Source organism: Dicentrarchus labrax, unplaced genomic scaffold (assembly GCF_905237075.1).
Source record: "Dicentrarchus labrax unplaced genomic scaffold, dlabrax2021, whole genome shotgun sequence".
Classification (NCBI taxonomy): Eukaryota; Metazoa; Chordata; class Actinopteri; family Moronidae; genus Dicentrarchus; species Dicentrarchus labrax.
Genome location: NW_026136707.1, coordinates 457,812 through 470,983, shown reverse-complemented (window position 1 = coordinate 470,983; position 13,172 = coordinate 457,812). Strand labels below are relative to the sequence as shown.

General features: G+C 40.3%; 1 protein-coding gene across 1 annotated transcript; it reads right to left on the bottom strand.

Moving 5' to 3' along the window:
• Positions 1-7,284: 7,284 nt before the first annotated feature.
• Positions 7,285-9,755, bottom strand: LOC127366469 (tripartite motif-containing protein 16-like). The gene has a single exon (XM_051405408.1). It carries the CDS (start codon positions 9,672-9,674, stop codon positions 8,007-8,009), a length of 1,668 nt encoding a protein of 555 aa, XP_051261368.1. The 5' UTR covers positions 9,675-9,755; the 3' UTR covers positions 7,285-8,006.
• Positions 9,756-13,172: the final 3,417 nt, after the last annotated feature.

The window sequence follows — 13,172 nt, the reverse complement described above, 5'->3', positions numbered from 1 at the left end:
CCAGTTTCAGAGTGCAATCCCACTGGTCAATATGGACAGCTGTTCACATGCATTTGTTATGATTAAATTACTTTTGATCAAAAACTGACAGTATATATAATGGACAGAGCTTCTGGGTCTGTGAACAGAAATCTGCATTCAACATAATGACCAGCAGGGGGCAGCTCCACTGTCTGCAAGAAAACACTGATACCATTCAGTCTTATGGAGAAATGATCTGACTTCTTAGTTGATTTATGAGCTCAGTAAACAGTTTCCTGATGAGTTTCTGGTCTCAGTCTCTAGTTTCAGTCTTCTTCCATACAGCATGATGTTCATTTAGTAACTGATGGTCCCTTTAGAGTAAAACAGACCATAAAGCAGGGTATGCTTTAGGGCGGGGCTACCTTGTGATTGACAGCTCATTCTCAGTGAGTCCGTCCGGCTCAACGCACCAAACTCAGATCAAACTGTCAAACAGTGCTGGCTTCGGCTTTGCAGACACTACAAACCAGACCTCCTCTGAAACACCCACAGAGTTACGGTGGCTGAGGAAGACAACAGACCAGAGCAGATCATAAAGAACTCGAAAAGACAGCCCATTGCTGCATGTCGTCCCCCCTCTCCCCCCTCTTAGTCTATTTGGGCACAAAGTCAGGTTTTTCTGACTTGACGTTTCCACATCCCAGACCATCTGGACCAATCTGGTTTCTTCCGTCCCATTAACAAATGTGGGGGAGCCGTTGAGCCCCCCTCTGACCCCAGAAAGGGCTCCGACTCTGAACATGTCTTCAGCTGTGTGAATGTGAAGCAGGCTGCTGTTATAATGAGTTTGTATGCTCGAGGAACATTCCCTGAATAAATAAAGGATGAATAAGTGCCCCTGTGTATCATATGCTGCATACAGAGTGCAAACTATACCACAGCTTTCAGAGGAGTTTATGCTTCATCCATGATGATGAAGATGCAGAAACATAGCACATTGCAGTCCCTCCAGGAAGTGGTGAGAGCAACAATTAATGCAAATTCAACCAATCTCTGGCTGTTCTGCAACTTCAACCAATAATTGTAGTTTCACTTTCTCCTCTCACATTTCGTAACATGCATCGCAATTTTCTAGAAAGGCTGCTGTGGACCCATTTTAGGCTGCAACAATTCCAAAAAAAAAAAAAGCAAAATCCTGGAGAGACATTATTAATATTCTGATACTGTGAATATTTTAGAGACCTCCAAACATTTCATGAATCATGTTTTCAGGGGAGCTCATGTGTTATTAAGAGGAGCCAAGCTCCCCCGCCTTCCCTGTAGTTCGCACCCTGGCTGCATATTTCATGAGTTGAATACAGAAAAAGGCCCTTCTGCACGCAGGGCGACGCTTCAGTACCACAGGATGAATAACAAGAGTCGGAGGAAACCTGGTTGGACAGTGTAATCAGTGCTAGTGTCTATAATGTGAATTCCTGCATATTAAATGTTCATCTTATTCAGATCACATGACGCATAAATGCTATAAAATGCTATAAATGCAGTTGCAAGAACAATACTTTATACAACTTTTTCTAATTTTAACTTTTTTAATTATCTTTTAACTCTCTTTGCTCGTTCCATCATTTCTGCCTGCTGGATGTGTCGTTTTTCTATGACTCCCTGAGTGCTCTCCCTCGTGCCTCTCGGTGCACAGAGGGCTGTTTAAAGATAAGATAAACCTTTATTAATCCTCGGAGAGAACTTCAGGTGTCACAGCAGCAACAGCAGAGGAGAGTGAAACACAGAAGAGGTACAGAACCAGACCAGGGTAATAAGAATACAAATATAGATTAAAAAGACAAAGATAGATAAGCCAAAATACTGGGCAGTGAGAAATTGAACATATCTACAGTCTGTCAATAAATAGATAGTTAATTAAATGTACATATACTGTATGTATATACTGTATAAGTATAAGTGCGTCCATACAGGATTCCGTAGTTAGAGGGGCCAAACTAATTAACGGTGCAGGTCTTAGAGGAACATTATGTAAGATTTGGTATTTGTTGTGATTTGGTGCCCCCAGTTTCAGAGTGGTCAATATGGACAGCTGTTCAGATGCTTTAAATTAAATTACTTATGACCAAAAACTACCCAGGTGATAACTTTGCTTACACAGCCAAACATCGAGCAAGTGCAACAACACAAGACACAGTAAGTCAGATAATATCACTGACGAGTCCAACAGCTGGAGGTCCAGCTCGCCGTCTGTCTGCAGCCTTTTATTTTACCAAGCTCTCGCCAACCACTTACAGCCAGTCCAAGACTTTCTCTTTTCTTTTTCCTTCCTCCAACAACATCCTCCTATATCTCTTCGCCACTTTGCTCACAGTGTAACGCTCCCCCAGGGCTTTGAGCTCCCAGTCCAGCCAGCATGGGCCACGCTGACCAGGCTTAGTGGGAAACTTAGTTTAGGAGCTAACAAAGCTTTCTGTCCATTAGGAGATTGTGTAAATCAGTTGAGGCCGAGCAGCAGAAAAACATTCACTTCATTAAATATGATCCGGTTTCACCAAAATCTAGGACATCATATGAAGCCAAAAGCTACATAGTGCAAGAACAGGCGCAGACTGGGAATGACCGAGGCTCCATTACAACTCAGCATCAAAATGATTTTAAAGCTGTTATTTTAAAGTAGAAAAGTAACTTGATGGGGCTTTAAAGTTCTCATGTTGGAGTCAGTACTAGGTTGTGGAGGCTGATGGATGAGGATCCTCATAGACGGGATGGGAGGGATTCTCCAAGATCCTTCTCCCCGCAACCGCCTCCAGGTTGTCCAGTCCAAAACTGTTTAAAAATAAATATTTTTGGCACAGGTTCGATTTCCTGCATTTTTTCCCACCAGTCGGACGAGGACAGCACACAGACAAAGAGAGAGGACAGCTCAGCCTCTTGTAGCGGCGCTGCCAAATGAAAGACGTGGGCCGAGAGTGGGAAACAGCCTCTGGAGGAGAGAAGCAAGGGAGGAAATGAGAGCAAGGAGTGAGAGACAGAGCTCTTCTATCAGCAGGCGAAACTCTCCCTGTTCTTGACACCTTGGAGCCTTTTCTTCTTTCAAGTGCAAGGACAACAAAATCATCCTAATTACGTGATGGCTCCATGTCGTATTATGAATTACTCATCAAACTCAAAAAGTGTGCAAGGTTTCTATGGATTAAAGTAAAAATCGTGGAGGGTCAGTGGGCCTTTAACCAGGGTTTCATAAATGCATCATGACTTTATGTGCACTGGTGTCCTTTTGAGTCCACCTCTGATTGCATGAAACAATTTTTAATATATATATATATAAAAAAAAGGTGCCTTCATGGGAATAACCTTGTTGAGAACAGCAAAAAGAGCCGAGAGAAGGAAGTGTTTTTCTACCTGAAGACGAGCAGATTAAGTACTGTGAAGGAGGAAGAGGCAGGATGGGAACAGATTTATTAATTTTTTTGCTCATTCAACAAGACTAAAGCAAAATAATAATGATGATAAACTGCACAAACACATGACAGGTAGCTGTGCAGAAGAGGTAAATCCAACAGGGGTTACAAATCTAAACGGCCCCGTGTCAGATTTAAGTTTTCAGGCAGCCGGCGGTGAGCGCAGGGTCATTCACCCGGCTTTTACCGGGACATGACAGGTGCCTCGTTAGGCCTTAATTAAGCCTCATCTCCTCTGCCTCAAGCTGTCACTGTCAGCACAAAGACCTGCAATTACCAACTCCGACCCAGGGAGCCTCGCTGTTTACACCAGCAGACACACCAGCTTTACACTGCGGAGAGAACAGAAAGCATTAATTAGGCCATATCTGCCCCGTCACGAGTAATTACAGTCGGAGACGCCTCTGCAGTCGCTGGAAGAGCTGCTCTAACTTTAACGCTCAGGTTTTTTTGCCACTAGGGGGCAGAAGAAGTCCACCACAGGCCAAAGGACACGCAGCCCTCACACAGTACATTTACTCAAGTACTTAACCTACTTGTACTATTTACTATTTCTATTTTAAACTACTTATCTGACAGCTTTAGTTACTGTTCAGATTAAAAATGTGCTCAGTAAACCTACAACGAGTTTCTAAAAGGATATATTTTTATATATTTGAGTTAATTTCTTAAATGATTTTTCTTCTTAAACTACCAACTAAAAACGTACATAAAGTATGGGTTACGTAACGTTATAGTAATAATAATCATATAATATAGTATATTATTTGGTAGCATTACAATGCTGCCTAAAAATTACTTTTACCTTTGATACTTTAAATACTTTTTGTTGTTGATACTTTTACTTAAATAAAAGTTTTAATTCAGGACTTTTACTTGTAACAAAGTATTTTTTGCTGCTTTTACTTAAAGTACTTAAGAAAACATTAAAATGTCTTAAAAACAACTAGAGCCAAAATATCTGATAAGGCTGCTGCCATCTTAAACTGGTGACGTCCTTTTGTAGCTTCAAATAACTAATAAACTAATAAAAATTAACAGCATGATAAAAACTACCTAAAATTCCAGAATTCATCTTTGGGAAAACGTATTTGTGTATTTTGACATTTTAGTTTGTCCCATCTGTTAACATGGAGGCAGCAGGCTTTATGACCTATACATCAGTCAGCCACCAGGGGGCGATAGAGCTGTTTTGGCTTCACTTTCGGAGAGTTGACATATATGTCGATGGTCTAAATGCTTTTAGCCAGATTTAATACTTGCGCATTATTTGTGCATCCGCTTCCACAGAGAGTCACACTGATAGTTTAATTTACAACAATATTTTCATCAATGCCTATTTAATCATAATTAAATATGTAATAACGTCATCATATAACATTTCACTGACATTATCGACTGGTTTGAAGAATAACTGGAAGAACCAAATATCCCCCAAAAACCACTAACACATGAGATGACACCAAGTCTGCGGATCACAGCGGATCAGTGCAGCCAACTGAAAGTTAACTCAACCTGTGATATTATTTCTGCCTTGAAGCCTGTTTGTGGAACTAATTTTCCAATCTGCAGACACGGGAAACATACAGTATGTGGTCTGTGCTGCTGCAGCATCAAGAAAGCCCTTTTTCTTCTTGTCTTCCAGTGCATTCTGGGACAGAAACGGCTCTTTGATGTATTACAGGCGACACATCCCTTCAGGAAAGAGCTCGATTCAAATCTAAAAGACTTAAGACAACAATTTAGCCGTTCAGCAGTTGTAACAGATGTGTCGAGCTTGATCCATCTTAAAGTCGCCGCGTCCTCAGAGGCTAAAAACACTGCAAACGACGATGACAGTGACTGTCAGCTGTGATTGGATGTTGGACACTGGGAATTAACCAATAACTCAGGATTAGTCAGTAAGGTAATTTGTACAATCTTGACATGTCAAAATGATGAAATGCAACAAAAGAAGATACAAATTTAAACACTGGCTAGGAAGAGCTAAAAGAGTTGTCACATCAAAAGAAAAGAACGTGAGAGCAAGAACAGAAATGTTGCACAAACACAAGAAAGGTGGGAAAGAACACTTTAAACAGGTTAATGTGAACAAAGCAACCTTTGTTTTCTGGGTACAATTTCAGACATTAAGCTGAGGCTTTTACTTCTGCTGATGGAGCAGAAAGAAAGAGCCTCAGTCACCGACATTTCAGGTGATAATGTTAGGGAGGGAGGGAGAGTAAGAGGCAGTAAATGGGAAGAAATAGGAGGAATAGAGTAGCTGTGATGCCAGTAAAGTGCAAGTGAAGCAATAAGAGATGAGGAGCCACATTGCACTGGGTTATCTCAATAACAAGACATTCATTTAGTTTTGTTGCGTCACTCTGCAGCGATTGTGAGAGAGAAAATCACACACATATTCAAAGGAAACCTGGAACATTGCTTGCAGGAATGTACTGAAATTCAAGACTTCTGCAGTAAAAACGTGTGCTCGGTGTTTAAATATTGTTATATAGTGCTCATAAGTGCATTTTAATACATCTAAGTATTATCATCAAGTACTAATTAATACATATAAATATATATAGATATATCAGGCAGCAGGTGAATATTATCTTATTATGAAGTGTTAGAATCAGGGATTATGGACAACGTGAGGATTTGAGCGACTTTGACAAGGGCTGAACTTGAAATGATTAACATTTGCATATTCATAGATTCAGGAATTTTTAATAAAGTAGAAGTAGTAGATATCTTCTTAAGGATTTTAAGGTGGATGTGTATAAATTATACTTTTTTTGCAGGATTTTATTGTAAGGAAATTTTTGTTCATTATTATTGTGCATTATTGTTCCAAGAAGACTATTTGTACAGGTCTTAGATTACAGTACAAATTCTTAAATTCAGCTCAATAAAGTGACCCAAATACTTATTTTGAGAAAGTCTATCTTAAATAACTGAGTTACTGATTTAAAAGGGCCATTATTGTATTCCAGTGGCTAGGTTTTTATGCTAGTTTTCTGAATTCTAGCCAAATAAAATTGACTTACCCCCACTGGCAGATTTTGATTATTATATTGATTATATTTATATTTAAGATTATTTGGCTGGTTTCTAGAAGGGCTGTTTCTGTAGTAAGAGGCTCATTAGAGTGAAGGTAGAGTCAGCATTAAAAAGTGTAGTGTGATTGCCCTCTGTAATTAAAACAGGAAACAGCAGGTGGAGCCACACACACACACACACACACACACACACACACACACACACACACACACACACACACACACACACACCTGTTAATCTGTCATCTCATCTGACCAGGTCAGTGAATGCACCTTGGCCTCCAAAAAAAAATTCCACCACACATTGTTAGGGTCTAACACACAGACCAGAGATCAGTCAAAGACAGTCGAGTACAGCTACTTTTTTTTTTTTTTTTTTACAACAGATTCAACACTGAACAAAATGACTCAAGAAAAAGTTTGGATTAAATACATCAACACAACAATAGATGAAATGACCACAACTACACAATATCTGTTGTCCCATGTGTGTCAGGACTCAAACTGGACCCAATGAATTCTGATTATTTGTCCCTTTGTTCAGCCTTGTAATAAATCTTTTTTTTATACACAAACAAAATGTTGGTTGTAAAAAGCAACAAGTGATAGAAAACTCTGCTCATTTCTCTGTGACGAACCCTTTTTTTGGGGGGAAAAAAAAAGGAAAAAAAAAAAAAAAAAAACATTTCCCCTCTTAAAAAAAAAAAAAAAATTTTTTTTTTTTTTAAAAAAAAAAAAAAATATATTCATATTAGTTTCACAGTTTCTCCATCAGCTTTGTATGAGACCCTGGAATGAAGACAAGAAGAAAATACTTTGTTCATGTTTGTTTATTCATGATGTAAAGCTTCAGTTTGTTCACACATCCCATCAGTAAAGTCTGTTCAATGACTCTTGTTCAATGAGTTCATGTACAGATTCACTTCATCCACACAATCAGTTTGTTGGAGCAGAATCTCAGCTATGTACAAGGAAATAATCAATCATCTGCTTATTGATTATCATCATGCTGAATACACTTTTATAATCCCTCATAGTTCCTCATTTGTACGTGGATTTGGACAACAACAACAACAACAACAACAAACAAATAAATGTGACTAGAGATTTCTTTCCAAAGCGGTGAGAACAGAATATCTCCGATAAAGGAAGGTCTGCTGCTTTCTCTCTTAGACCCATACAGTGGAAGAGAAACAACAACATACAAATACATCATTACAAGTATTCAACAAACACAAGTTTACATTTTCATGCAGAGAAATATCAGTTCAGGTAAACAACAGTCATCATGAGCAGTGATAGCCTCCATGGCTAAACAGACACAGGAAGGAGCTCCACCTAAAGACACTCAAACATTTACAGAACAACTAATGAGAAGATGTCAAAGTACCGCCCACAATGTTTGATTGACAGGTGATCTCTGTGCAGTGAAGAAATGCCACAACAATCAGCTCTCAGCAACAACGATGGAAACAAAACCATTTGAAGAAATAAAACACAGAATTTAACCCACTGTCCCTGAAATCACTTCTGTCTACTTCAGTTTACACAACTCAGCTGTGGATCCATAAAAGAGAGGACAAAATCCAGTATAGAGAGGCTGAGTGAATGTGGTCTGGACTCTGTGGAGGAGAGTCATGGTTTCAGAGACGCTGTAGAAGGACAGAATACCTGCACTGTGATCCAGGTACACTCCAACTCTGGAGGACTGAGGACCTGAGACAGGAGTTTGGACTCTGTTGTAATAAAAGTTATAACCGTTTGTGAAACATTGTAACATCCAAGATTTGTCATTGTATCCAAATCTACATTCATTTGTCCTCCCTGCTCTGCTGATATTCTTGTATGAGACTGCTACATTAACTCCTCCCCCTCTCCTCTCCACCTCCCAGTAACAACGTCCAGTCAGACTCTCTCTACTCAGAACTTGAATCCAGTAAGTGAATCTGTCTGGGTGCCTAGAATAAGACTGATGTTGACTCATTAATGTTACTTTTCTGTTCCCCTGAGATAATAACAGCTGTGTGTATGCTGTGTTTGGATCCAGTGTGAGTTCACGTGAATATTGTAAGAATCCAGCTCTGGTCTTGGGCTCTGGTTGTGGCAGTAAAACATCCACTTCAGTCACTGTCAGTGAGACGTTTGTCCATTTGTCCCTCAGAACGTCCTGTAGTTTATCTCTGAGCTCTGACACAGCCGCTGTCACATCCTCAAAGTACCTCAGAGGACGGATATTGATGCTGGATGTAGATTCACTGAGTGCTGACAGTGAGGGGTAGTTGTGTAGAAACTGGTTGTGGTCCTCTATGTGTGACAGCTTCTTCATCTCAGCGTCTTTCCTCTTCAGCTCAGTGATCTCCTGCTCCAGCTTCTCCTGAAGCTCTTTGACTCGACTCACTTCAGTTTCCTGCTGGGATCTGACCTGCTGCTTCACATCAGAGCTTCTTTTCTCCATGAGACGGATCAGCTGAGTGAAGATCTTCTCACTGTCCTCCACTGCTTCATCAGCAGATCGATTGATAGCCTCCACCTGCTGTTGAAGCTCCTTCACATCTTTCTCTCTGTCCTGGATTCTCTGCTGGATGTTTTGTCGACTCACCTCGAGCTCTCTCTGCCTCTCAGTCCTTTCTGCTGCAGCTGAGACTGTGTCGTGGCCTTTATGTTCATCCACAGAGCAGAGATAACAGATACACTGCTGATCAGTACGGCAGAACATCTTCATCACCTCATCATGATGAGAGCAGATGTTCTCCTGGAGCTTCTTGGAGGGGTCCACCAGCTTGTGTTTCTTTAATGGAGCCACATCATAATGAGGCTGGAGGTGTTTCTCACAGTAAGAAACCAGACAGACCAGACAGGACTTGAGGGCTTTCAGTTTTCTCCCAGTGCAGAAATCACAGGCCACATCTTCAGGTCCAGCATAGCAGAGATCAGCAGGAGCAGCTTGGAGTCCAGTCTTCCTCAGTTCCTCCACTAAATCTGCTAACATGGTGTTTTTCATCAGGACAGGCCTCAGTGTGAAGGTCTGCCTACACTGAGGGCAGCTGTAGATTTTCTTCTCATCCTCTCCATCCCAGAAGCTTTTAATACAGTTCATGCAGTAGCTGTGTCCACAGGGAGTAGTCACCGGATCCTTCAGTAGATCCAGACAGATCGGACAGCAGAATCTTTCTCGGTCCAGCTGAACTCCTTGCTGCGCCATTTCCCCTCTCAGTGACAGCGACTGTCTGAGTTTCACTTCCTCAGAGCTGAAACTAGTTTGAGCTCTGATGTAATCAACAGGTGTTTCTGCAGCGAATGGGGGCTGTCGGCTCTTTCACGTCACCACATGTTGGTTACACCCATCTTCAAACTGTAGATCTAAAGGGGAGGGAACAAGGAAATATGTGTGCAGAGAGGAGCTTGCTGTGTTTGAGAGCGGGAGGAAGAGGGAGGGGTTATCAAGCTGTTAATCATTCCAGGAAGAGGAGCAGTGCTGTGAGTGTGAACTTTGATTCCTCGTTTATGATGAAGCCTCAGTTATAACTTTTATAACTTTTATAAAATATGGCTGATGTGAAGTTGAAATAAAGGAGTGAACTAAAGTAAAATCTCCAGTCAGTGAGAGTCATCAGCCAAACAACCACTAATAAAGACAATAATGTCAGTGTTCCTTATTTTAAATGATGCAATCCTAGACTGTCTGTAAAAGGTGTCAGAGATGAGGACTGTAAACACAGCTGCATCACATGGTGCCATTTTATCATCTTAGTCATCGTCTTTGTAAACCAATTAGTTTAAAGTCCAGGACTCAGTCAGTTTGTGTTTTTATTTATTACAAGGACATTTATTACTTTGTGTGTGAGTGTGTGTGTGTGTGTGTGTGTGTGAGTGTGTGTGTGTTTTTAATGTAAGCACTTTGTCTGATTGATTGATTGATATTGTCATCATGCGGTATTTTACTGACATTGTTCACCGATTTCAACAATAGTAGAAGAACTAATATTCACTGTAATGTTAAACTGCACCAGTAGATTAAGAGGACTGGGTTTAAACTTTAACTTTTATGAATATATTTGTTGAAATATATTCACCTGAATAATCCCAGCCATCAGTTATTAGACTGATTTTGTTTTTATGCTTTATATACGAGGACATGAGTTTATATATTTGCTCATGAATAGCTGAAATACAATAGTTTTTATTATAAATTATTTGGCACTTGTCTTCTTCTGTAAACAGCATGAAGACGTCGTTAAAACCTGATGAAAACCAAACAAAGAAATACATAATGTAAACTCTCTCTCTGTACCTGCGTGCTGCTACAGCTCAGACTGATCACATGTGCTCTGATTTGTTCTTTGCTCGCTGTATATTTCTGTGGTCAGTAAACGTCCACGCAGGCAACACAAATATCCGACAACCCTGAACTGTAATCACCTCACGTATGAGGTCGCTTTTTTTTGCCTCCATCACACCGATGAGTCACCGTCCGCCTTCATCCTCCCTTATTACGTCTCAGCAGAGCCACGCTGTTGTCGACAATGAGGGCATGCATTAGTAAACATTAAAGGCACAGTGGTCACTAATGCCTGACACTGCTGCACAAAGAAGCCAGAATGACTGAAGCTTTTATGGAGGTGGTGGTGGTGGTGGTCGGTGGGAGCAACACGAGCGACAAGAATCTGAGCGTTGTGCAGGTTTGTAAAGGATCATTCTTTCTCCATGAGCTCATTGGCTTCCTTTTAGAATGACTCCCATCAGTGAGCTAAAGAGTATATTAACACTGGACCAGTGTCTCTGTACATTTTAGCCACTCTACATAATCCATACTTTACATTATCGTGATACATTTCACCAAGCCTCATTAACAAGGCCCCGTACCCCCTTTGACACTGACTCTTATACCCACCCTGTATATACAGTATGCATTACATTAATGCACTTGTGTCTTCTGCACAGTTTTCTTTTCTTATGTCTTCTTTCTTTATTTATATTTTAAAAGTACTTTATTTTTCTGTGTGATTTGTATATTTTATGCATCAAATGCACCAGGACACATTCCTCGTAGGTGTAAAAACCTATTTATAGGCAATAAACATAATTCTGATTCTGATTCTGAAGAATAACTCAAAATGTAAAGGTCCAGCGTGTCTGCAAGTTTTAAAGCTGTAGTAAGTATTTTTTGTGAAGATATTTGTTGTGAAGATACATTCACAAGAATCCACAGGGCCTGAACGAAAACAACCAATCAGAGCTGAGCAAGATAGTGGATTGTTGAGACTCATTCCCAAGGCCTCAAACGTTTTAAAACACACAGTTTCACAGCGCTTCACACACAAAAATATATTATATATGGGTAAAACCAGAAGAAAAATAAAAATAAATTGCACAACAAAACACAACAACATGAGACAGAACAAACAGTGAAGAGAGAGGGGATGACAAGGACAAGCAACAAGGACTCAGCCCCGGTCCATGGGGCACCAGCTCTGTGAGCTATAGGAGCCCCAAGCTGATGGGTTTTTAAGGAGCTGCTTAAAAAAAGTCCAAAGATTCAGCAAATGTGAGCGACTGGGGGAGAGGATTCCAGAGGGTTGGGGCTAAAACAGCAAATCGCACTCACCTTTTGTTTTGCAGTTGGAACGGGGAGGATGGAGAAGATTTGGCCTCGAAAGGCTGTAATCCACAGAGAGAGAGAGAGAGAGAGAGAGAGAGAGAGAGGCAGACTAAATGAATATGGCAGAGCGGAGCTGTAATGCAGCCTGGAGCCTCCTCAGCGCTCTCTCATGCCCATATTTGCCTGAGGTGTGATTTGAAGGGTATGGCTGCCAGAAGAAGGTTTGCTGCTGGCAGTGTAGAAGAGGTAAAACTCTATGTTGTGAGATAACTGAGCTGGTCTCAGGCATGAAACTCCCCAACTGAAAATGAGTCCCACTCTTGTTTCATATCTGTTTTTACTTAATTCTATTTTAAAAAATGTTTTTGCAAAATAATGAAAAAGATCAACGATGATTTAAAATGATGATATAAAAATGCATAGAAATTCTTGCAGCATTTTGCAGTATGATATTAGAAATATTAACATGATATTGTGAGCTGTACAACTGCTGTTATAGAATATCTGAGCAGCTCGATGTCATTTACGGTGTCTCTATATGCTTCATGATCTCACCGGGAACCGGACACAGCCCAAGGGCTCTGGAAAAGGAATCCTGCCTTCTGTAAAGGAAAAGAAATAAAGCACATTTGTTGATCAGCAGCCATCTTACAAGTCCTTAAAGTCATGATGAGTACATTAAATCCAAGTCATATTATCTTTCAAATTCAGTTTCTATGGACTCAAGACTTCATTACATGGTATGGAGTAACAACATATTCAGAATACAATAATGACAAAGAAGGAAAGGATGGAAAAAAAGCACCCAAGTACTTTATTCTCTTTACAGTTACCATTCTGATTCCCACAGAAACCTTTATATTCACCAGAGACTGCGGGGAGTTCTGTGTCCGTAAACCTGAACATATAATAGCCTGTAAATTGTTTTTACAGTTTTTATGGAGTATTTTACTTCCTCCTGCAGACAGCTCAGTGTTTGCTTTACTAACAACAAGCACAGTCTCTATTTGTGTGGGAGTATTGTTGATTTATTATTCCAACAGAGAGACTACTACACAAGACTACACAAATCTTCTGCAGAAGAAATGTAACTCTGGATGA

Bases quoted from the DNA above. Each gene is read 5' to 3' on its own strand.
- LOC127366469 (XM_051405408.1), bottom strand. From the start codon at position 9,674: ATGGCGCAGCAAGGAGTTCAGCTGGACCGAGAAAGATTCTGCTGTCCG.